At 41.6% G+C, this 26,849-nt stretch overlaps 1 protein-coding gene across 3 annotated transcripts in view; it reads left to right on the top strand.

Moving 5' to 3' along the window:
* The window catches only part of PDE1C (phosphodiesterase 1C), a 505,580-nt gene that overhangs the window by 422,679 nt on the left and 56,052 nt on the right, over positions 1–26,849 (top strand). For all 3 annotated transcript variants that reach the window (XM_077809239.1, XM_077809240.1, XM_077809241.1), the window contains 6 exons: positions 5,464–5,565; positions 6,931–7,051; positions 10,622–10,703; positions 15,895–16,015; positions 18,066–18,241; positions 22,477–22,776. In XM_077809239.1, coding sequence (XP_077665365.1) covers positions 5,464–5,565; positions 6,931–7,051; positions 10,622–10,703; positions 15,895–16,015; positions 18,066–18,241; positions 22,477–22,776 — 902 coding nt within the window. The remainder of the gene's footprint in view (positions 1–5,463; positions 5,566–6,930; positions 7,052–10,621; positions 10,704–15,894; positions 16,016–18,065; positions 18,242–22,476; positions 22,777–26,849) is intronic.

The raw sequence follows: 26,849 nt of genomic DNA on the forward strand, positions 1-26,849 counted from the left end.
AGGCAAGATATTTCCAGTAGAGACAGGGAAGCGTTAGTACCATTGTACAAGGCACTACTCATTTGGAATATAGGGTCTCCCATGTTTAAGAAAGATGAATTCAAACTGGAACAGGTGCAGAGAAGGGCTATGAGGATGATCTGAGGAATGGAATACCTACCTTATGATAAGAGACTCAAAGAGCTTGGCTTGTTTAGCCTAACCAAAAGAAGGCTGAGAGGAGATAGGATTGCTCTCTATAAATACATCAGCGGGATAAATACCAAAGCAGGGAGAGGAATTATTTGAGTTAAGCCCCAAGGTTGACCCAAGAACAAATGGATATAAACTGGCCATCAACAATTTTAGGCTTGAAATCAGAGGAAGGTTTTTAACTATCAGAGGAATGAAGTTCTGGAACAGCCTTCCCAGGGGAGCAGTGGGGGCAAAAAACCTAACTTGTTTCAAGAATAAGCTTGATAAGTTTATGGAGGGGATGGTATGATGAAACTGCCTACAATGGCATGTAGTCCATCTGCGACTGCTAGTAGCAAATATCTCCAACAGCTGGCAATGGGACAGTAGATAGGGAGGGCTCTCAGTTACTACAGAGAATTCTTTCCCAGGTGTCTGGCTGGTGGGGCTTGCCCCCATGCTCAGGATCTAACTGATCTCCATAGTTGGGGTCGGGTAGGAATTTCCCCCCAGGTCAGATTGGCAGAGATGCTGGGGGGGTTTTCATCTTCTTCTGCAGCATGGGGTACTGGTCACTTGCAGGTTTAAACTAGTGTAAATGGTGGATTGATTCTCTGTAACTTGAAGTCTTTAAATCATGATTTGAGGTCTTCTGTAACTTAGCCAGAGGTTTAGGTCTATTACAGGAATTGGGTGGGTGAGGTTTTGTGGCCTGCAATGTGCAGGAGGTCAGACTAGATGATCATGATGGCCCATCTGCCTTTAGAGTCTGACTGTAAGAACACATTTTCAGTATATATCCATAGCTCTCTACATAGTATCCATATACATATTTCACAGAGATATTCATGACCAAAGTGACACAAGCTTCAAGACATCACGTGACACTCTTTGGTAAACTAAAATGTACATGCCACACCCAAGAGATTCCTTGTAACCCCTCTGCACTCCCTTGCCAGTTGGTATTGAGAAGTTCCAAGGTGTTACCCAAACCAGACTTTGATTCACCAAATATGTTTGGAATTCTTTTGAATTTGGTTTGACCTGAATTGAATTTTTATTTATTTTTCAGAACTGCCAGTGAACTGAAAAAATCAGTTATTTGCCCAGCTCTAGGCAGAATGCATGTTCCTTGGTATACTCATTTATGTGTGAAGACTCTAAGAGTAACACATCTCCTTTAAGAAACACATTAACTGGTTGAACTAAAATGTTTAGTTAGGTTTGAATCTTTTCCAGATTGCTTAATTTTCCTTCGTCTTAGTTAGGGCCTTATTTTGTAGCTGCTGCACATGAAGCTGCTGCAGAATAATGGACATTGTTCGGATGTACAATAAGGCCCACATTTTGAAATGCAGCTTCAGATTTTGGGTGCCTGCATCTTGGAGTGTCTAACGTAATATGCCTTGGGCCTGTTCCAGAGGTGCTGAGAACTCACAACCCTACATTCTATAATGTACATACATGTATACATAATGTACATTACATTACACCACAACAGGAATTTAAGCTACTCGAAAAAAAAAAAAAATCAGGCCCTAAGTATCTTAATCTGGGCAATAAAAATCCAAGGCCCTTTAGATCAGAAGGTATTCTTGAAAATTTTAGCCTAACCAGTTTTAAAGCTTTATCATGCCCGAATTTGAATTTATTTATTCATTTTGAGTTATTTGATCATTTGAATGTCCCCCCCAGGAATAGGCCCGGGCTCTGATTCTGGACAAGACTCAGGCATTCGCTAAAGTGCCTTTTCTGAACGGAGGTCACATTAAGATTTAAGACTGCAATAGAAAAAGTGAAGATAGACTTGGGAAATGTGTCTGTCTGTGCATATGGGTTTTATCAGTTTTATGGTGTTCAGTCTTTCTAGTCTGGGAATGTGTTTTCAGGGAAGGTTCTTCTATCCAATCAGCACAGCAGACCTCTTTGTGGCATTTGCATATGCAGGGAGAGCAGATATGCCCAGAAGAGGTCTGCTGCGGGGATCAGGGAGAAAAGAGCCTAGTCCTTAATTTAATTTTCTGGAATTTTCTCTTTTACATTAAAGAACTCTGCTGCTTGTTAAATATTTGAAAAGTTGATAGGTTGCTTCATCAGACAAATCCAATTTGCTAAAGTAGTCAACAGGTAAATTATAAAACTGAATCTAAAACAGATCACACTGAATTAAGACAATAAATTGCAAAGAGAACAGATGCTTTCCAAGATACTGTTATGGACTGGCATTGTATTTCTGTGCTAATCATTTCCAAGCAGTTTACTGAAATAGAGCATATTTAGTACAAGCCCTTACTGGCAAGTACAGGATAAAAAAGGCATCTGGAAAATGTTGAGCTCTTCAGCTCCTATCAGTGTACAGCTCAGGAAATAGTGTCTAATGAAAGTTTTCATAAACCATTGTTAGTAGACGTGGAGTTGTGATCCAACAGTTGTGTATATGATCTCTCATACCATATAATGCTGTGTGTGTTGTTTCGTTATTGAAGGTCAGTGATGCCTTTTGTAGGCTGGTTGAAACTTCTAGGGATGCATTTGCGAAGGTTCAGGATGAAAAATTTGCCTACACATAATCTTCATTTGTGCATGTAATATACAGGCATTTGCACAAGCAATTATATATTTTTCTTGTCCAAATCGGGTATTTGTATGTGTGCATGCATGCACATTTTTGTGAGTAATGCCAGCCTTTGAAAATGTTGCCTTTAAGGCAGTGTTGTTCCTTCCTTTATTATTTTCCATGAGAATAAAAAAGTGAGACCCACTATCCATGGTTTATACATAATTTTCTGCTATGCACAAAAATGCATGCATTTGACTGAAGTGGAATGGACAAGGCACTATGCTGTTGGCAACAATCCTGCTGTTGGGCCCTAGGGTATGGACTAGATGACCTTAATAGGCCTTTTCCACTCCAATTTGTGTGACTTTATGGGGATTTAATTCTTTCAGAAGGACAGAGCATAAATTGGGGTGGGGCTAAGGAGAAAAACTGCATGGAAAAAAACATCAATAAATATTATGAAACATTTCATGAAGTGAACGTCCTCCGGTCAGTTGTCCGAAAGAGCAAGTTAAAGTGGTCTTCAGCTGGAACAATGCAAGAGATTTTAAAGAATTTATGTGTGTAAATTAAAGCAGACTAGAGATCAATGACCCCAGCCTACTGATAAAGCTACAGTACATATGTGACTCATGCATGCATAATTTATTACTCCAGGTGCAGTAATCAGTGGTAAAGATAGCATAGAAGTATTACTGTATTACTCACAAAAATGTATAGAATTTTTGTCCCCTGGTGGAAACATTGCAGCTTTGATTCTGCCCTACATGCATATACCAAAATATGCATATATAGTCCCCTGCTGGTGGAAAGTCCATAAGGCACTTTTATGGCCCTCACTACCATAGTAGTCAAGCATCTCAATCTTTAAGCAGGGAATTTCATTAAAAATTGGTAAACAAACTTGAGGACATACTTGCAGAACACCTCCAATGAAAATAGACCAGAGAGTTTTGATTGTTTAAAGTTCTGAAAAAATCCACATTGACTTCCAAGGGATTTCAATCTGATCCTTCCCAAGTAGGATTTTTTTTTAACTCATTCATTTATTCATTGTGGAATAGTTTGAGTAGCAATATGAGGAACACAGTGTGATACACTTGAACAGGAAAGTTCTTTTGAAAAAAAAAAGTGCTATGGGGTGGCTAGGGTTAGAGTTAAACACGCACAACTTAATGACATTTCTCAGTCTGTCTAACGTGATAGCACTGCGTGCAATCCCAAAATTTCAGAGAACGTTCATTGCATTGAAGGGCCAGAACCCTACTGATTTCTGGGGGAAATCTGAAAACCAAAAGGCAGAAATGAGGAACACATGAACCTCCCGCCAGCTCTTTAGTACAGCTACAGCCTCAAGCACCTCTGCAATTGTCTGTTGATCCAACCAATGCTTAATTTGTAACGAAAGAGGTGCCAGGACTCAAGCTAGATGGCCAGAGAGAGGCGGCTGTTGGCCAGGTGCCCAGCTCTGAAGGCAGCGCTGCTGCCAGCAGCAGCACAGAAGTAAGGATGGCATGGTGTGGTGATGTCTCTGCTCATCCTGCCTATGGAATTTAATGTGTTGACTCTCAGAATGACTTATCTCCCAGATAGAAAGAAGGGGGTGTAAAGGCACAGGGGTGGGGAGAATGGGGTGCATGAATCCCTGGCAGCGGGGAGAGTGGGGGACCCAGGTATGGGGCGTGGGAAGAAGGGGGGCACAGAGAACCCTAGCATGGAGGACAAAGTGGGAATTGATGGAAGGGAATAATGAGGATTCCCACCAATCCCCTGGCATGGGGAGTAGGGGCATGGGCATGCAGAACTCCTGGGCATGGAGAGAATGAGAGACCCTACTGTGGGGGAGGGGCAATGAGGGAGGCACGGAGCTCCTGCCTTGGGCAGGAATGGGGATCCTGCAATGGAGGGCTGGGTGAATGGGGGAGCACACAGAGCCCGTGCCATGGAGGAAAATGAAAGGTATGGGAGAAGTGGGAATGGGGTTGCTCAGAGCTGTTGTATGGAGGGGAAAATGGAGGAGTCTGAAATGGGGATGGGAGAATGGGCGATACACAGAGACCCTGGCAAGGAAGAGATTTAGGGGGAGGGTGTTCAGGAAGTCCAGGAAAAGAGGGGGATGGGAGGGTGTCACACAGAAAAGGAGCAGGGGTTGGGGCGGGAGAGGGATGCAAGGAGCCCCAGTGTGTGCAATAAGTTCAATTTGCACAAGCTATGAAGTTAACATACATGAACTTTCCATACAAATATTAAGACATCGACACAAGCCATTTAGTTTTTTTTAACTAATCTATTTTAAAACGGATTTAAAAGGTAAGTCAATACACAGTTGTGTTTCAAAATTCTCTTACTCCTACCCAGGGCGTGCACACTATTTGAACAGCCTGCTTGCTTCCTTTTAAGAGCCTCCTATAGAAGAAATCGATTTGGGAGCTTTGTGTTTAATTGAAAAGAGCAGACCATAATGGACTTGTCAGAAACCTCTGGGATTTCTCTTAGCAAGAGTTAATCATCTGACTAAATTGCTCTCTCTGTGGCTGGTATTTACAACATGAGATCCTCCTTCCTCTCCCCTTTTGCCCTGATAACGTGAAGAGTTCAGTGACGCAAGTGGAGGAGAGTGGAAATGTCAGAAGTGATTTGCAGCTACCCAACAAAAGAAACAGCGGTGTTATTTAACTTGTTTCTCTTTCTCTTTTCTCCCTTCTCTTGGCTCGATATCCGCTCAAAAGGGAATTCAGGGCCTTGGTGATAGAGATGGTGTTGGCCACTGATATGTCCTGTCACTTCCAGCAAATCAAAGCCATGAAGAATGCTTTGCAGCAGCCAGAAGGGTGAGTCACCTCCTGATTCTGTGTGCAGTGAAGGGCTGCATTTCAGCTGGTACTTTGCAATTGTATTAAACTTCAAAAGTCTCTCTCTGGAGGACGCTTTGATGTCCACGTCTGTTTCTGTTGTTGGATTTTGAATGAATTCACACGTGAGCACTCAGGCACGTGCCCGTATGATATTCTGGCAGGCCACAGCATCTAAATAGCAAAGCTTTGGGATAAATCAGCCCATTCATTTTCCTTTTCTTAACAATACAGGATAAAGGGCATGTGTGATCGAGCTAAGGGTATGACTGAAAGAGCTTGATTATGGCCTCAAGTCACAGGCGCCGGGAGCAACACCGGCTGCACAGAGTATAGCTTGTGCCTCCACTGCAGGGAGCCGGCTCTGTAATCGGAGACAATAGGGAAGCAATCTCAGAGCCACAGAGAGCAAGTGTATGCTATAGAACAGGTAAAACAGTATGAGGAAGGCCTTCTCCTCTCCAAAGATCATCTGTGAGCCACTTAGAGCCCGGAGTATCTTCTCTACTCTCTCTGCCCCCCTCCACACACCATTTTATCCGAACCCTCAGAACTCTGAATTGTGGGTAGTATTCTTCCAGCCAAGGAGAGCTTGGCGCACATCTTCCCAGAGCCAGCCAAAACTGTACCTAAATCAGGCATGGATGATACTAGCTGCTATCTCCTCTCAGGAGCTATGTGTATTGCTTCTGCAGCACTCCTGCCAGTTTGGGGCAGCGAGAGATTGGGATTACTGCATGGCAGTATCGATAATAATTCACTAGGCTCCTGGGCTAGCCCCTCAGTGGCATGGCTTTAAGAAGATTTCAGCCTTCTATGATCTGTAGTGTCTCCGAAGAGTTTGAGTTTCTTTTCTGATCTCTTACCTGCACCAGCTTTTTACCGGTAGAATTCACATGGTTTAAATGGAATTATTTTTCATGCTTATCACAGTGAGACCAGAATCAGGCCTTAATTGTTTAACCAAGTCAACAGACTAAAATAATCTAGAACTATTTACTGACTGGAGTTTCATGGACTGTAACCCAGCCCAAACTGAGAATATCGGGAATGTTCAAAACTCACTCATTTTCACACAAAAACTCTGCAAAGAAAATAAGCGAGGCTAATGCTTCCAGTTTCCCATTATGCTTTTGAATGACTCCATTACCAAAGGAAAGGTTTATGTTGGGGAAGTTAGATTAATCTTTCATAGTTGTCAAGTTTTATAAACACACAAATAAATCTATAAGTAGCCCAGCCAAAGGTTATGAAGGCCTCATTTACTTGCTTAGCTGGGTTTTTGTTCTTTCTCTTTCAATACTGGTGCAGACAATTAACTTGTTCAGTCATTTGGGTTTGCAGAATCGACAAGCCGAAAGCCTTATCACTGTTGTTGCATACAGCAGACATCAGTCATCCAGCCAAGGCTTGGGACCTTCATCATCGCTGGACCATGTCCTTGCTAGAGGAGTTCTTCAGACAGGTAGCCTGGGACTTTACAAAATTATTTTGTAGTTTTGCTGACAGAATGAGAGATGGAGTTGGCGGGCTTGGGATGGGAGAGGGAGAATGAATCCTATAGGTCAACATCTTCTTTCACTTATATTTTTCATAGGGAAGATGCCCACTATAGCAGCAAAGTAGATACAATTTTTCTTTCGTCTGACTTCAGTGAAATTCCACTGCTTTGTCTGATTGTAAGCTAGTGTCTGATATGCTGTCCATATCAACATATTGGAAATTCTCAGTCTTTCAGATATCCAGCAAAACTATACCCAGCACCCCTGAATGAATTTCTAATGACCAAAAGGCAGAATGTCTAACATAGTACCCAGCTTGCCAACCATTGAAGATCTTCAGGAATTGGGTACACCTAAGTAAAAGTACTCAGCATTAGGTCCAGACTGTCATTTCTTTCAATAATGAGTCTTCCTATTTCTCTTTGACCGAACTCTGCTGCCACTTTTATGCCAGTTTAAACTCCATTTTTATTTTGACTTTGCTATGAAGTCATGGAAACCAATAAAGCTCAGTAAATTGTAGATTACAGAGCTGGACATATATCATTACAAATGGCAAAAATTATGTTGCTCTTTCTGTAGACATATGGACTGCTCTAACCTATAGTTCTCGCAGGGCCCCCTTTTGCCAGAGCCATAAATCCAGACACATGATTGATTCCTGTGTGATACTCATAAGATCCTCCATCTGATCCTAAGAAGGGTTGTTTTTTTTGTTTTAAGTACAATAAAAGTTCTTTTTTTAAATTTATTTTTAATAGCAAAAAAACTTTTTAAAAGGTAGTCCTGATCAAAAAAAGAAGAAAAATCATAAACATTTTATTGACCTTTTTCCCCTCTCCAACTTGAAAATTTTGTAATATTTCCAAATGTTGACTAGCTCCATAGATGGTTGAAACATAGGGAGAAAAAATGAGTGAAAATGCCATTGAAGTTTATTTTTATTTCAAAATATGGACAACATTTTGAAATTTAAAAACTTTCTACCATAAGAATATAAGAATGTCCATACTGGGTCAAACCAATGGTCCATATAGTCCAGTATGTCTCTGACAGTGTCCAGTGTCAGATGCTTCTGGCAGTTGGAGGTTTAGAGACCCCTGAACATGGGGTTGTGTCTCTGTCTATCCTGGCTAATAGCCATTGATGGACCTATCCTCCATTAACTTATCTAATTTGTTTTTGAAGCCAGTTATAGTTTTGGCCATCACAACATCCCCTGGCAATGAGTTCCACAGGTTGACTGTGCATTGTTTGAAGAAGTACTTCCTTTAATTTATTTTTAAACCTGCTGCCTATTAATTTGATTGAGTGACCCCTTGGTTGTGTGTTATGAGAAGGGGTAAAAAACACTTCCCTAATCATTTTCTCTACATCACTCATGATTTTACAGACCACTGTCATATTTCCCCTTAGTCGTCTCTTTACTAAACTGAAGAGTTCCAGTCTTTTAAATCTCTCCTCGTATGGAAGCTGTTCTATATCCCTAATCATTTCTGTTGCTCTTCTCTACACCTTTTCCAATTCTAATATATCTTTTTTGAGATGGGGCGACCAGAACTGCACACAGTATTCAAGATGTGGGCATTCCATGGATTTATATAGCAGCATTATGATATTTTCTGTTTTATTTTCTATTCCTTTTCTAATGGTTCCTAATATTCTGTTAGCTTTTTTGACTGCTATTGCGCATTAAGTGGATGTTTTCAGAGAACTAGCCACGATGACTCCAAGATCTCTTACTGAGTCGTAACAGCTAATTTAGACCCCATCATTTTGTATGTATAATTGGGATTATTTTTTCCAAGGTCTATTACTTTGCAGTTATCAACACTGAATTTCATCTGCCATTTTGTTGCTTAGTCATCCACTTTAGTGAGATCCCTTTGTAGCTCTTTTCAGTCAGCTTTATGAAAAGCCTTAAATGTAAAGATATTGCGGTAGTCCCAATTTAACAAGGACACTACCAGCCTTGGTCTGGAACCATTAAAGTGATTTACTTTTCAAGAAGTGGTGATATACGTGCTAAGAAAAATCTCACCTCACATCATCTTTATGCTTTTCCAAGTCAGAAGGGCAGTACACTTTGCAGAATAGTCACCTACTGAGTACATATAAGCTCACCGAAGAACTGGTGACTACGCAGACCAAAGAATACACAGGGGCCAAAGGGAATACGATAAAGGAAGAGTGTTGCTACTTATTTATTATTGCATCCAAAGACCCCAGTCGTGACTGAGGCACCATTTAACCTGTCTGGCTGTGTACCACCACAGAAAAGAAACATCCAGGACTTCTCATGCTCACCGTTGATTTCTCTGGTAGTTTGAAATTGCTGTGGTATATTTTGGCTCCCAGTCACAACCACGTGGAACATGGTCACCGTGCTCAACAAAGTTAGAGTGGGATGTTGATTTAAAGCATTGATACTAGCATATTTCACAAGTTATTTTAAATCTGAGTGGTCAGCGGGGAGTACTGGCAGATGTATGTTATCTCATGTAAATTATTGTCCTCTCTGCTCGCAGTTTTCTGAGTGAAACAAATTAAAGGGTGTTTTGAGCAAATGTATTTTGAATGCACACAATGAAAAGGGTTGGCACAGAAGGAATATTAACACTCCATCTCCTGCATAATTGTGTGATGACAGGGGTGGGCATGCAGTTCTGGTAGCTGGAAAATGTGTCCAGGTATCTGAGTTTCAGCATTTATTTTGGGCAACAACCCTACCAGCTGTAGCACGCTGAGGGTCTCAGTGTTTTATTGAGGGGGAAAATCTGAAGTGGTGAGATCCACCCTGTGGAGATACAAATGTATATAAAGAAATACAAATAGAACTCAAACCATGGAGGAGGAGTCCTGACAGATACTTTCTCTTGGTGGACTTACTCTAATAATAGGGTTCCATGACCTGTTGGTTTCACATGAGAAGTGCTGTATAGAATCCTCTTGGGTTTTCAAGGTGTTCCATAGAAACACCCAAAAGGCAAAGAGTGCTGTGTAATCAACATTTACCTGTAGCATAGTGATACACAGTCAAATGTTAGGATTCAGTCTCTGATGGCTTCAATCTCTAGATCTCCTTCAAAGTGATTTATCTGTTTAAAAAATATTAAAAGTGTGAGGTCCCTGGAGTAGATGTTTTAGAAATAGGATTCTGGTTTATATTTAGTAATAGTTCTGAATATTTATTTTTGTTAATAGTGATGTAAACTGTATAAGAGAAACAGGAGCTGCCCCCTTCAGAATAGGGTGGGGGAGCATGCAGAATAGAGTGGGCACAGTTGCTGCAAGAAGAGGTTGGCTTGTAGGTGGACAGTGAGGTGATACCTGTCCACAAGAAGCTCTTAAAGAAAAGGATTTGGATGCCCAGAATAAACAAAGCTATCCGTTAAAAAGCTGAGTCTTGCAATTAAGGGTGTAACAAGAGCTTCAATTAAAAAATGAGAGAGGCCTTTCCAGTGTCCAGAGCTGTTACAGATGTTAAGTGACTGTTCTTGTATTCTAATATGCTCTCAATTTTGTTTCTCCAGGGTGACAAAGAAGCAGAACTAGGGCTTCCTTTCTCCCCACTGTGTGACCGCAAGTCTACTATGGTAGCTCAGTCTCAGATAGGTATGTCATTCCAATGTACTTCACTTAGGACTCAAAGCAGCAGTTTAAAGGGAAAAAATTATTCTCCCCCAATGGGAGTAAGATCACTCTGGGCACTCATCACTTTGAATTAGTTTAGAGAGGGGGGAAAAGATAAAAAAAAATTCCACTGACGCTATTGCCCCGAAATGGATGAGTCTGAGCTGAATAGCTACCACGTTGAGTTGATTTATGAGAGTTGTACTAAAGGGAAACTTAGTTCACAAATGCTGCTGCTGGACCAGCCACTATGCCTGGCTGTATGGTGGCTGTTCCTTGGGTCCTAAGCAGCGCAGAAGCCACTTGCACTATGAAGCGGGGATCCTGGCTTCAATACAGGTTACTTTAGTTTTTGACTAAAGTCATTGTTTTGCTCATTTAATTGATTCCCTCGCCTTCTAACCCACCAGCAGTGTTTCAACTTCTCCAGTCAGCAAGCTCCACCCCCAACCTTATACTGGGTCCAGCCACTGCTTCTTGACCTCATCTCCCCACTCCCCATCCAGCAAGGGAGGTGGGATCCTGCAGTGACCCAAAACAGTGCTTCCTTTTCCACTCCTACTCCTGCAGGAGAAACTGTGAATGAGGTCTGGGGAGAATGTTCAGTAGGCGAGTGGTGAAAGAGACCTGAAGTTGTTGAGAAGCACGGAAATGGGGAGGGGGCAATAAATCTGTAACTATGGAGGGGCAAGGAAGAGGGGAGAAGCGGCCTAGAGATGTGCAGGAGTCTGGGGCCAAGAGAAGATACCGGGAGTTGTGGAAACGGGTTTCTGAGGCTGAATGGGGGAAATGAAGGAACAAGAGGAACAAGGGGCAGGGGAAATGGAAAGAGAAAGGGACTGGTGGGTGGAAGGGACAGCAAGAGTAACTGAGAAAACACTGGGTATGTTTACATTGCAATGTAAGCCCAGGGTCTGAACTCAGGCTCAAGCCTAAACCTGCTTCCATCTACACACAGATCCCACTAACCCAGGGCTTAGATCCACGTCACAGGAACTTACAGAGGTGGAGGGTCTAAGCCTGAGTCAAGCCAGGACCCAGAGTTCTAGCTCTATGGATTTGCAGTGTAGATGCAGTCCCACTGGACTCGTGCTCTGGGAGTCCACCAGAAGTATCCCAAAATTCCACAGGCTGACTTTCTTTGAGCTCTGGACAGTCAATTTTTGTGTACTGTCAAGTTTTCTCTCACTGCACCATGAGCAAAGGACTAGAGCAACCACATTTTGGGCAGGTGTTAGGAAGTCTGGGATATGGATGGTTTGACTCTGGCCCACGTAATGCAGTGTACAATGTACATGCTAGAGCCCCAGGTTGGGACCCAAGGTTCAACAATTCCTAATCTGGGGTTGCAGATGAGCGAAGACACTCAAGCCATAGGTTGACAAACTCAGGGTTTGCTAACTTGCGTTCTACTAACCCTGGGCTTACACTGCGGTGTAGACACACCCCTGACACTAAATATGTGACAGAGGGAGAAAGTTTTAAAGAAAGGTGTTGGGGGGGGGGAGGGGGTCTTTGTTTTTCCCTCCAAACATTTTATAACCAAGCTGAAAAATGTGTAGAAGGTTGAAATTTCAAAGCTGTCCCCAGCACTGTCATGGGATAAATGGAAACCTAAATCCAAACATCCCTGAACTTTGGAGAAGTTCAGATCCATATCTGTGTGGATACACACAGGTGAATACCCTTGATCTCAGCTCCGAGGAGCCCTACTAATAAGGGCAAAATGGCTCCATAGGCACCTCAGACATGCTGGAGGGGGACCAGACAGGGACTGGAAAATACAGGGGAACTGCAGCTCAACTAGAATCCCTGTTGGGGACTCCCAGGCAGTGCGTGGCTGCTGCGCTGCTCTGGAAGGGGGTACAACAATGTTCCCCACTCCCAGCTCTCCTGGCTGGTGTGAAGGGAAAGGTGTGTGGAGCTAAGGCCTCACCTTCCACACACCCCGTTTCAGGCCCTTCACTTTTGCAGAGGCCCTAGGAGGGAGCAGGGGCCATGCTCCGAGGAATTCTTCCCAGCTTCTGTGCAGGGCACAAGCCTGTGTGGAGAAGCTGCTTTTACCTTCCTCCTCTTTTGTATTCCATGCACAGGTCGGCCAGAATTTGTCTCTAAATAAAAAGACCCTTATGACCGCCTCCAGTGTGCAAATCATTGCAGAATTAATGGTGAATTAAACCATTATCCAAACAATTACAGCTTGAGAAACAGGCACTCAATCAATAAGCGGAGAGAGATTTATTTAGTTCTGTGCTATTTATTATTATATTTAATTTGTGCAGTTAACTGTGTCCAATTGGCATTAACAGGCACAATCTCTCTAGAAATCTTACCCTCTAACATTATAAAGTTTTCATTCCAGTCTGCTCAACATATGGGCAATAGCTTGATATCTTTAGTGTCTCCTTCATTAAATCAAAAACTCTTTATCTTTCCCCAATATGTGTTGAGGGTAAGATTCCTCTCAAAGTCGGAGGCCAGATTCTTAAGGAAATATTCAGCTCCTATTCATTTGCTTATCTGATTGGTAGCTTTTAACAAATAGTGCCAGTGAATGGTAATTACTAAGTTTCTTTGTAGAAGTAAGTACCTCATGAATTCCAAATTGTACTATTATCTACAGCATGCAGCCCTCATTTTCAACTAATGAAAGGAATGTCATTTGTGAGATAAGTGTGTGTTCTCAGTCCACTCTCTAGGGGGGACATAGAGTTTCTGGCCTATCGCAACAGCTTGTTTACAGTATCAGGGGAGATGGAACTAAATCACCTCTCGAGGTTCCCTCCTGCTCAGAGTTAAGGTTCTGTTATATTTTGCTGCTTTACAAAAGGTCGTCATTAGAGCTGGGCAGAAAAGGTAATTCCTTTTCGCAAAGGATATCAATATTTCAAAATCTGGTTTTGTTCCAATTTGGAATAAAATCCAAAATTTTTGAAATTCTCTGCAAAGGGGATGAAGCCCCAATTTACTGACAATCTGCTTGTTGGATTGTCCCAGAATTACAAATCCCAGAAGCCCTGAGGTCCCTGATTCTGGGGCAGTCTGTACGGTGAGCTGCTGAGGAGCCAAATGGGTGGAAACCAGGTAAAATTCCATCAGAACATTGCTAAAATCAGGACCATCACTGTGAAATGTTTTGATTTCGACAAATTGGCAGATTCCGATGAGAAAATGTTTTGTCAGAAGTTTTTCAGCCAGCTCTAGTTGTTGTTATGGATGCACAGAGCACAGCAGGGGAACGCGCTTGATGACCAGAAATGCAAAGAGAGGGTTTTTTAGCATGTGTCGTTTCTACAGAAATTAAACAATGTAACAAGAACCATTTATTTAAAAGGAAGAGAAGAAAAGAGACACATTCTTTCACCTGCCACTTCATTTTGTAAAGAAAATGTTGGGAACGAGTCCAGTCAGAGATGATTCACATCTTAAAGTCAGGCCTTTGGTCAAGTGGAGGTGAGGGGCGGGGGGAACCCAGCAAATAGCAAAAAATTACCAGGCCAACGTTTTTATTTCTCAGCAGGAGAGTTAAACTATTTAAAGCCCCTTTCTTTCTATCCAAGGCAGCAGGAAGCTTTATTTGACTGGAGATCAGCCTTTGTTGTCATCACTGTCTCTTGTAGCTGATTAATGTAGCAAGAGCCTTTTATTTTTGTCCTTTGGCTTGCTGGAAAGAAAATCATGGCTTCAGAAGATATAGGACAAAAGCTGATGATCAAATGAGGTTGTTCCTGAATGGCAGTCGCTCAAGAAATTATTCGCTAACTAGCATGATCTAGGTGTCCTTTTTAACATGGAATGAAAATAAACACTAGGCTAGTGGTTTTCAACCTTTTTTTTCATTTGCAGACCCCTAAAAATTTCAAATAGAGGTGCAGACGCCTTTGGAAATCTTAGACACAGTCTGCAGATCTGCGGACCACAGATCAAAAACCACTGTTCTATGGTGGTGATAACCTTTTGTGGACCCCTTTGACATAGTCTGTGGACCTCTTGGGGTCCACAGATCACAAGTGGAAAACCCCTGCTCTAGGCAGTTGGCCTTGGGACCCTCATCTAAGAGTGTAAAGATGAGGGGTAAGATAATCCTCAGAAAAAAATTATGTTAAGGTGGAGAGTATACATCAGTAATTTAGAGTAAAATACATTAGAGGGTGTTGTAAAGTATCCCCAGACCAGGCATTGTAAACCCAAGAAATCCGGAGTTCAGGTTAAATTTAAAAATAAATACAAATACGTTACAGTATGGAAATGTACAGTTAGGGCTCCCAAACAACCTTAACTCTACTGAACAGTGACAACATGAAGGGAAAATAAAGTTGAAAAATCTGTCTTTAAAAATCAGTGTGTCTAATCTGTGACTACAAACACTAAAGTGCCTTACTGACCCTATTGTTATTTGTATCGTGTCACTACAGGGCACGGCTATGGATGGCTGAAAGCTGATGTATAAGCGTGCATATTAGCAGACCCAAAACTTAGTGCTTTCCTAAACACTCTGGGTGGATCCATCCCTGTTGCTTGCACAAAGAGCTGACTTGCAGGAAGACGTACTGTGCTGTTTCCTCCCAGCCCTACCCCTCGTACACAAGCCAATAGAGGGAAAGATTTAGCTCTGTATTTTTCCCTTCTCCTTCTGATTTAAAAATAATATATGAATTTGTTAAAAATTAAATGAATAGAATCTGAATACGTTTGACCCTCAATGAGTACAAGCGGGGCAAACCTTCAAATGAGAATATTCACAAAAACCCACTGATATTTGATAGCTCCACGACACTTGGAATAGATACCCAGAGAAGTCTGTCATTATTACTATTCTTTTATTTTTCTGTTTCCAGAAATTTCATTCTTCAAGTTTGGTCTCATTCAACTGTCCCGAGAATTTGGCTTAGATACTCAAAAAAACTCATGCAGAACAAGTTCTATTGCATCTGTTTATATTCTGAATTTCCACACTTTCTTTCCAACATTTAAGGAGCTACCATTGCATGCAAAATATCAGCTTGTGGGTCAAGATTAATGCATAATATCATTCTTCTTTGTCCTTTTTTCAATTCCTCTTTCAATATGTAATTCTTTTCATCCACTCTGCTACTACACTAGATAATTCACAGGCAATGGCAAAACATAAAAACTTACCTCTTCTGTTTACGTCCACTGTGTTTTGATTCAGGTTTTATTGATTTCATTGTGGAGCCCACTTTTACGGTGCTGACAGATATGACAGAGAAGATTGTAACACCACTCATTGATGAAGCCTCCCGCTCTGGCATGACTGGATTTAGACGTTCCAGGTGAGTACCTATGGTTGCTTTGGTGCATAAGTGTTGTCTCTCATTTTAGGCTCACTTTCCTGTTTTGGACTCATTGGGTATTAGCAAAGACCTCCCATTGGTTCCGTCTGTCCTGGTTTCTACCTGAAGAGAAATATGGTTGGGAAGTGTAGTAGAAATGGATTGATCATGAAGTACAATCAGACCTGGTTAATTATTGCTCGATGTATGCATATAACCACATCAGAATTCATTGGAATTTGGATGTAAAGAGTCTCACTTTCATTTAACCTGACCTTCCACCATAAGAGCTATCAAGGAACCGTCTTGAGTTATTAGTTTTTTTTTATTATTATTATTGGGTTTCTCCTGTGCAGGTTCTGGGATAATTCCAGCACTATTATAGGGTGAATATTCAAAAGGCTTGAATGGGGACTAATCTGGTAGCCTGTATGCTATTCACCATTATCTGAATAGTCAGAATAATACCAATTCGAGAGAGGAAAGACTTATTTGGTCACTTAGCCCCTCCCTTTGTCAGTGCAGGATTGTTCCAGACATTTTAGATTCTCCATTGATTTGTACATGTCTCCAGCAATGGAGTTTCAACCTCTTCCCTTGGGAGTTGATTCAGAAGTCTAATTGATCTCACCATTAAGAAGTATATCCTGATTATCAAACTGAATTTTCCTTTTCTTCCTTTCCTCCTACTTATTATCCCTTATGCCACACTCAATAATTTGTTTCCATCCTTGGTGTTTTACACTAAACAGATATTTAAAGACATTGGATCAAACCAACATTCCATATTTGAATGCCTCTTAAATCCAGGACAATTCAGAAGCTGGATTCCATGGCCTGTGTTTCTATAATCTAAACCACCAGAACCTAAATCCTAAATGCCCTTGAACTTTGGGGAAGGGGGTTGGAACTGAAACTAAAATTTTGCAGCTCAACTACCTCTCTACTTTTAGACAAGCTATAAAGCCCTCTACCAGTCAGTCATTCCCTTCCACCCCCAGCCCTTAGTCATTGGTGTCAACAATTACTTAGGCGCTTAAATTTTCCACATACATTAGTCCTTCTGGATCCTTAATTATATTTGTAGCTCTTTGGGTTCCTTCCAAATTTGTTTGCATCTGAATTTGATTTTAAACATACATAAAATTCACCGAAGCAGCAGACAGTGCCAGAAGCTACAAGAGGTTCTAATTCAGTGCTCTAGAACTAAGAGCCAATTCAGACTACTGTCCAGAGACGATGAGGTCGGACAGTCCTCTAGCCCACCATTGAGTCAGGGGCCTTTAGAAAGGTGAGATAGGGCATAAGTTGTGCCTCAGGCACTTCAGAGAAAGTTCAAGAGACATTTAGTAATTTTTCAGGTGCTGGCATAAAAAGGTTATAGAGCCAGCATCTTCTATAGTATTTCTATCTATCCAGGAAGGGAACAGAGTTGCAGGGCACTAATTCCTATTTATGTAAGGGCAAAATGGGTCACATTTTTAGTGACTGGAATTTAGTTATGCAAGACATTTTTGGTGAGCAGTTTCACACAAATTTCCATTTTAATAATGAAAACTTTGCAAAGTGAGAATGGAAACTTTCACACAACTCTAATACCATTAGGCAACATATATGGGTATTAACGGTATTGAGCTCAGGACTAGATGATCTCCCGAGGTCCCTTCCAACCCTGGGAGTCTATGAAATTCACAGTGTTGGATATCAATAGACTCAGAGCCGACTTCACATCTCACACTGGTGTCAACTGGGAACAACTTCACTGTATTGACAGAGTTGCACTAGTGTAAATCGTATTGGAATTAGACTCTCTGTTCCTTACAATGGTCCAGATTATCTCATCAGTTCTAAAATAGATCTCCCCAATGGTCTCATGATATGGTTCTTCCAACACAAGCATAGGAACAAAGGGAGGAAGTTTAAGTTTTGGATATTGGCTTTTTCTGATTGACGGTATAGTACTTTATGGCTAGGGTCTGTTTCACTCCTTAGCTGTATTTAAGTGTATGAAGTGCTGATTCCTATCACATTGTGTGATCTTGTCTCCCAGTTTGAATAGCATTAGCCCCTCAGAAGTTAAAAGATCAAGTGTCAAGAGCACTGGGTCAGAAGGAAGTGCCTCACTCAACTGTTCAATACTCACTGTGGACTTCAAATGTTTTAAAGCCACCTGGACCGAGGTGGTGCAGCAGAACCGGGAGAAATGGAAAGCAAAAGCAACCAAAGGTAACAGACAAGCCTCATAATAAAAGGCTGAAAGCTCTTTTACCTTCTCCCCTTCAGGCTTTTTTTCTGCCCAGTTAGCCCTGAAGTAAGCTCTGACTTCTCAAACCATCTGCCTCTAGAGGCCAGCAACACTCACCACAGTTGGAGCCAGGAATACCATGTAACTCAACTGAAAGCCTTATACCTTTTTGTATACTGTGCGTGCAGGTGTTGGAAATGTGTATGTGTTGGGGGGGAAGAGAACAGTAGAGAAGGTGATTGAAAGGGAATGGAAAGGGAAGTCAGTGGGCTTTGGATCAGGCCTCAAATGAGAAGAAGGATCTGACTTTGACAGCTTGTGAAATCTCTTCAGAGCTGCATGCCTGTTGCTCAGATCCTTGATTAACTGCGACAGTATATTTTATATTGTTTGATTTAGACAGTTTGATTTTATTACCTTATTTTTTTCTTGAATGGCAGTAGTATTGTACAGTACTGTATATGGGCCCTATCCTACAAACACTTACTTGCCAGCCATGGGGCTTAATACCATAAAGACTCCCATTCACTAGAGCTCAGAACTACTCATACACCCAGCAGTAACTGTTTGCAAGATCAAACTGTGTCACTGTAGGGCAAGATACATTTCTCTGTGGCAGGGACTCCTTTCTTCTTCTGTGTTTGTATAGTGCCCAGCACAGTGAGGCCTCAATCTTGACTGTGACCTTTAGGAGCTACTTTGATATCCATTATTATTAATAATAATCTCTTAGAAGTTAGGAATAGAGATGGGTGAAAGTTCTTTAACCAAACTGATTTGGACTTGGCTTGAGGCATAGTGGAAGATTTGGCTCAGTTTTTATATTAGCTGAAGCAGATTGTTCATCCTCAATTATAAACCCTCTTTAGGAGGTAGAAGGGGACAAGTTTATTAACCAAATAAAATTTTCCTTGAGGTTAAAACATACCATACAAAGTATCAACCCCTTTTAAGCTTCTCTTGCCAACAAAAAACAAAGTCCATTTATTTGCCAATTGATTTCAGATAGCTCTTACTTTTTAAAATGGTGTTTACGTGTTTCATCTGTTCTTTTTGGATCAAAAAGATCTGATGAAAACAAATGAAAGTTTACCAAATGAGTCTAGTCATTAGTATGGCCAGATGGTTTTTGGTATATGACTGTTGAATGAATGTGACCAATCTATTTCACTTTAACACGTGACTGCTCTTCATGAGATTGCCATCATTATAGTATATACTGTTAGTTTATCAAAAGTGCACACCGACATTATCTAAATCCTGTATGCAGGGGAGACCATCAGGGAACTTAATAATATATACTTTACAAATTGCCTACAAACAAATGCATTAGATAGACCCCAATGGGTCCTGGGGATTTAACTTTGTTTTCTACCCATTTGCAGTGAGTGCTTTGAGTGAGGATTTTTACTGAAACATGCATAAGAAGTCACATGATTCAAATGGACACGTGCACCATTAGTTAGGTTCTGGTTTGTCTCTGCTCATCAGTTTTTAAATTTTCATACATTTCTGGGTGTGCTTAGTAATAGCCACATTTATACAAAGCTTTTCATTCTAAAGACCTTTACAAACACAGGACTTGTCATCGGATTGGCTCAGCAATGGGATCTAGAAAGTGAGGCACTGGACTGGGAATTAGGAGTCCTGGCTTCTATTCCTGGTTCTGCCACTGGCCTGTTTTGTGACCTTGGGCACATCAGTTCACCTCTGTGTGCCTCTGTTTCCTGACACTTTGTCCTACCTATTTATCTGATAAGCTCTTTGGACGGAGACTGTCGCTCAGTGTGTTTGTAGAGGGCCTAGCACAATGGAACATCAGTCTCTGTTGAGGCCTCTAGACATAATTACACTGCAAATACATAATAATATTAACAACAATAATAATACATTAATTAATTGGAATGCCGTCACAGTCTATCGTAGCACATAATAGCTATTTATTAGTGCACAGCAACATTACACAACAATTTAGGATCAGAAGCAAAGAAGAAATTGATTTGTACTGTTTCTGTAGAACACTGTAGTGTCTTTTGTAAGGATATTATCAACAGAAATATGTTGTGGTGTTTTTATACTGAGTATAGTATTTTTGGAAAATGTCTTGGACTGTGTGGGCAAAATAAGTGAGTTTGTTGTTCAGCTCTTCCTACTTAAAAGATCATTATTACATAATTATAAATTAAGAACCAGAATAAACATCTGCCCCAAGGTATAAAAGCACTGTACAGAGTAAGCATGTTGTGACACTAATTTTAATAGCAGGCAAATTTCTAGCCGTATCATAATAAATCTTTATATGAATTAATGTTCCCTGCAGTTTTTAAACGAGTTTTGTCTGTTTCCTGTGATTAGGTTGCAAAGTGTTAGCAAACTTTTCAGAGAGTCCAAAACCAGGGGAGGTATCAGGGAAGCCTTCACTGTATCATACTTCCTAAGGCATAAGATCAATGTGCATAGTGAGCCATCTATGGAAACTAGATTATTGAAGAAATGATTAATAAAGTGTGGGAGGCTCATATCTAATTTAATTATATTTTCATGTGATCCATAATTTATTAATTTAAAAATTAATTAACTTTTGTCAGCTGCTGGCAAGGAAATACAGACTGATGCTTCTTACAAAAATGACATTTCTTCCCCTTCTGTTTTGTTCCTCTTTTCGGTAGATTTTCCGGAGAAAATTGCTCTGATTCAGTTGTCAAAAGAATTTTTGTTACATGTGAGAAGATGTTTAATAAACACTTTATAATTCTTACTCCCTTGCTTAGGGTCTGATCCTGCAAGATACAGAGCGCCTTCTGCATAGATGTAGCGACTCTTCAACTCCCATTGACTGCAATTGGATTTAAATTGAGAGTGCTCAGCACTTTGTGGGCATTGTTCAGCAGTCCAAAGGAGGCAGAGTTCTGTATTTGTGTGGTACTACTCAGAATTAGAGTAGTCTGAGAACTGCCTAAGAGACAGGATACCGATATCACTGGTTCTAAGTATTTGCTGTCACAGCAAAACCCAAAATTCAGTTTGCTGGACGTGAACACAGACTACTTTTAAAAGGGGAAGTTACTGCTCTTTATTAACTTTCTTTTACATGCGTAATCTGAAATGCTATTATTGCTCAGGGCTGATTGTTTCCATGCTTAACAGCCCTTCCTGTACTTCCATTGTTTTAAAACTCATAAACAAGTCCCTATGGCCAAAACAGGTGGCCCAATGATAGAGGTACTCAAGGTACTCAAGTCCTAAAGGTACTCAATTCTGCTGACAGGCATCCTGTCCCTGGAAAAGAAAAGGCCAATAGTGGAGATGGCTGACTTAGTGGGCAGCTGAGGTGGGAAGGGGCCAGCTGAATTACATGACCATGTTTCTGATGTGACACGCCCCCAATGGCAGATTTAGGGGAGAGGGGATAAAGGGCCTGCATTTATCTGCCTTTCATTTTCGCTTGGCTCCACTGTTCTCTTTCTGACCTAAACTAGTTTGTGGTGTTCCAAGGCAAATTCCACCCCAGAGGTGGCTGCACATCTGTGGTGCAAGTGTAGACTGTATATCATTGCATTTTTGTGAAGCAATTTACGATCATTCAGGATGGAACGGCACTGTGTACATGTAAAATATTAGTAGCCAGAGCATTAGACCACAAGGAAAGGAAGGAAAACGTGGGGAAGAGTGAGAGGAAAAGAAGGGTGTAAGAAGCCAGCAGAGAAAGACTGAAATGAGGGAAGCATGCTGCACTGTTTGAAGGGCCATGGTTTTCCAGATGAGGCTGGTTTTGAATATAGCATGAGACAAACCGGATTTTTTTGATTTTCACATGCTTATGCCATGGGTGAAACTAGCCTCTCGCCCTCCCTTTACACAGCTGGCTGAACTGTTCTTCCCTTAATTTGCTTTTTAAAATACATAGAAATAAAATATTTGGGGTCCATATTTGCAATTGCATTAGTGGTGGGGTTTTCAAATGTGATAACAAATATTTATTTTAACGGGAATACAGCTAGGCCAATGCTGAGCGCTTTGCAGATTTCGCCCTAAACGTTTTGGTTTTGTGTCTTTTTTTTGTTATGTTAATTTCCACATTTATCTTAGTTAAGATCATTTGAGAGGACATGGCTGAAATTGAATTAAAAGTGGATACAGTATCACTCTGGCAAATCTGCTGATGGTCTTGATTTTTCCCCCCTTCATTTTGGTTCTCCCTTTGCTGAGGATACAGAAGAAAAAGCTAAGAAAGAAGCAGAGGAAAATGCTCATCAGGGAACAGACGAAAAGAAAACAGAAGAAAAAGAGGAGAAAAAGCCAGCCGAGGATACCATGACAGCCAAGTCAGAAAACAGCAAAGAACCAAATCCTGGGGAAAGTAAGAGCACAGAATCTAGCAAGGGTCATGTAAATGGGACTCAGCAAAGTGGTGTGAACAAACTTGAAGCCTCTCCAGGGAAAAACGAGTCTAGAGCGGACAAGGACCGTGAGTCTCACCAAGCGACAGGAGAGGAGAAACAGCATGTCCAAAATGGTAAGTCCTTTCATTGTTTCATTAAGGGGTGAATCCAGTCCTAAGCCCAAATATCTCAGCAAAGTATTGGGGAGATGTGTGAAGGAAGCAAAAAGGTCCTGGAGCAGTTCCATGCAGCCTACTCTAGTTTAACAGTTGGAGTAGTCTCCATTGCCCTAGATTGCTCCCTTCACAGGTGGGAAGTTTTCTTGGAACTCCTTGGAGCTGGACTCTACAGATTACCCACTCCCTTGTATGCTCTAGCTCAGTAGTTCTCAACCAGGGGTCCAGGCCCAGCTGGGGTGCCACAAGCAGGTTTCAGGGGATCCGTCAAGCAGGGCCAATGTTAGACTTTCTGGGACCCAGGGCAGAAAGCCGAAGCCCCACCACCTGGAGCTGAAGCCTGGGGTCATGAGCCCCGCTATCCAGGGCTGAAGCCAAAGCCTGAGCAACTTAGCTTTGTGCGGGCCCCTATGGCATGGGGCCCCAGACAATTGTCTTGCTTGCTGCCCCCTAACGCGCTGGCCCTGGCGTTTATATGCAGAAAACCAGCCGTTGTGGCACAGGGGTAGCTGGGGAGTTTATATAACATGTTGGGGGGGCCTCAGAAAGAAAAAGGTTGAGAAGCCCTGCTCAAGCTGCACCTTCCTGCACCATTGGATGTACAGGTGAGGTTTGCCTCCACATGAACATGCAACTATCAGGTACACTGTGCGCTCTGGAAGTTGAAACAGATGGTCTGGGAGAAATCCTCAGTTTCACTGCGTGCATGCTTATTGTACTGAGGACGAGGGAATCAAAGATAGCTCATGAACTGCTGCAGGGCTGGTTTAAGGTCCCTTTCCGCTGCTCCAGTGATGCAGACGGACTTCAGGAGAAGCAGAGGATCTGGGCCTTTAATTTTTGAGCTTTTAACTTACATGTGACTTGTTTCCTTTGTTATGCTATTCTTTATGACAAATACAGGCCTTGTTTCCTGTATCCCCTCATTGAATCAGTGCTAGGCACTGTACAAGCAGGAAGGAAGGCATGGATCCTGCTCAAGAACTTACAGCATAGAAAGACAAATATAGAAAGAGTAGGAAAAAGAAAAGGAACATAAAATGGGAAAAAGGTAATGATTGGCCATATCATGATAACAGCTACAACTTGTCAATATTCTCTGAAATTCAATCTTTTGGCAACATTTTTTGGTAGAAATATTGAATTGCATTTTTAAAAATAGTACCTTTTTGGGACGTTTCATCCCATTTTTTAAACCAGCTATAGACCTGGTAAAAAAAAATAAAATGTTGACCATCTCTCCCCCTCCCCCCCCCACTCTCAAGATGAGAAAGGTTTTGTTACATGTTTTTTTTTTTAAAATTATTAGCTACATCATCAGGCTATTCTCAGTTGGCCCTGAGCCATGCTATTTCTCTTAAAGGGAGATTTTCCAGAGCAAGAATTGCAGAGGGGGACAGGGCTTGAGCATGAATATGAGAAAATATATTCAGCAAGTTAGTTTGAAGTAAGTATATCAAATCCCTGAATTGATATAACCTAAAATATAGTGTGTGAAACTGGTGGAGATCTTAAAAGTGTTCAAAGCATATTACCTTCTCATTTTATAAATATATGCCTGTTAACAAGGCAGAAATACAGAAAGTGACAATAAAGCCATGTACCACCACTCACCAACTGAGTGAATGTCAGCTAGCTAACTACTCCCGAACCACTCTCAATAACCCTCTCAGGAAAACCCCAAGGATATGTTTATATTGCAGCTGGGAGCAGGCCTGGGTCTGAACACAGGTGGCAAGCCCATACTAATGCCCATGTCACAATGTCCACACTGCTATTTTTAGCACACTTGCTCAAGCAGAGCTAGTGCCTGTCCATCTGCCCAAGCCGGAAGGTGCGTTCCCAGCTGCAGTGTCGACATGCCCTGAGTGAATAGATAGGCTTGCAGTGTGCCTTAAAATGGAATCAAAACTCAGGCCAGAATGAGTAAACAAATTCTAGCTAAGGGCCTTCCACTGAGAAAGCCCAGCCTGAGAATTACAAACCTAGGGACTGGCAGCTCAGCAGATCTCAACTTCCAGGACAGAGCACAAATAGAACTTCAATGGACAGCTAGTGATGTTGTCTATCCCCCTCCTTCCTCCCCATCCTCCCCTTAAAGCAGGGGTTTTCAAACTGGGGGTTGGGACTCCTCAGGGGGTTGCGAGGTTCTTACATGGGGGGTCGTGAGCTGTCAGCCTCAACCCCAAACCCCGCTTGCCTCCAGCATTTATAATGGTGTTAAATATATAAAAAACTGTTTTTAATTTATAAGGGGAGGGTCATACTCAGAAGCTTGCTATGGGAAAGGGGTCATCACTACTAAAGTTTGAGAATTACTGCCTTAGAGAGATCAGGAGCTGTTGATTAGCTAGAGCATACCACATGCACAAGGTGTGTACATCTCACTTGGCAACCCACTCCACCTACAACTAGATATTCCTTTTACATATTTAGCTGTTATCCTTGGGAGAAGTATTGGGAGCAGAGTTGGAGCGTTCTACAATGCATAGGATTTCTCCTATGTTGTGGTAGAAAGCCCCAACATTATCTGAATGCATGGGAATGAGCGCAGAACGGACAAACCAGCCCTGCGCTGCCAGCGTGTCCCGCCACACCGCCCCCCTGCCCTGTACCTCCCACCCCCTTATGCCCAGCAACCCCCATGCCCAGTGGCCCCTCACCCAGAGATCTCCACCACAGATCCCTATGCCCAGCGATCTCCCACCCACAGACACACACACACCCCGCAGCCCAGCGCCCCTCTCATAGCCCCCCTCAACTGCCCAGCACCTCATATTCCTGAGAGAATTCAGCACCAAAAAATTAAATTCTGTGCACAATATTTTAAAATTCTGCAAAATTTTGTCAAATAAAAGTGGAGGCTCCAGCGTGTGAAATCCCATTAATGTAAAATCCCATTAAACTGCACCAGATAAAGACACTTTACTGAAGCCTTCTGTTTTATATACTTCTCTAATGATATGGGGATGACGTGCACTTCATTGCTTTTGGTAACTTCCTTTTGCTGCTCTCTTCCCCCATTGGGTCAATTCTATAAGTGTCAAAAAATACTTTAAAAGGATTATTTCTGAAAATTAATATGTTGCTCAAGAAAAGAAATTGTGCTCTAATTTATTGGAAAACACTTTTGAGTTATAGTTACTGTAGGGCCTTTCGGACTCATGAAACATAACATTCACCTCCTTAGGTTCAATACTGCTTCCTTTATGCTATGCCTATATGGCAATATCTTATTGTAAAATATTCTCCTGATTATCTCAGTTGTTTGGTAATTCCTTTCAAGAAGATAATTATCATTACCATTCTGCAGTGATATGGTAGGCCAGCTATTATAATATTCATATCTTTCCCTTTTCATAATAAATTATATTCAGTGAAAGTTCAAAAAATGTCTCCTCACATTAGTTTGAAATCTGTGTCAGTCAGACCCTTGGTGGCTTCTCAGAGGGAGCGCACGATGAAAGAATATTAATTTGGGCATTCATCATCCTTGTGTACACACAGTTGGGGCAAGTCATTTTTATTTTTCAGTGGGCAAGTAAAGTGTCATTAGTTTCTCATCCTCAATCATGATAAAGGGCATGTGAGTAGACATTTGTGTTTTAACTGGTAAATTTTCATGCCAATTTTGCGAGGGTGATGCACATATCCATTGGAACCTGGGCATTCTTCTCTGATGACAGATCCCAGTCTTGCAATGAGAAGGTCCCAGCCCTTCAGTGAGCTCCACATAGGCAGACCCTCTCTTTCTCTCTCTACTTCCCTTTCTCCTCCCCCCATGGCTATTATTTATAAAACTTGGAAAGATTCATCTCTGGTGCCTCGATTCAGCCATCTATCCCTCTTAATCAAAGTGCTCAACTTTAGGCATGAGCTTAGATCCTATTGACTTTAATGTGACTGAAACATATGTTTTAGTGCTTTGCTGAATAGGGATAGACTTAAGCACATGCTTAAATGCTTTGTTGAACTGAGGCCTTAAGGAGGCAAAGAGAGAAAGATTAAAGGGTTTAATATTCAAGTATGCA

The sequence above is a fragment of the Eretmochelys imbricata genome, chromosome 2 (genome assembly GCF_965152235.1).
Source record: "Eretmochelys imbricata isolate rEreImb1 chromosome 2, rEreImb1.hap1, whole genome shotgun sequence".
NCBI lineage: Eukaryota > Metazoa > Chordata > Testudines > Cheloniidae > Eretmochelys > Eretmochelys imbricata.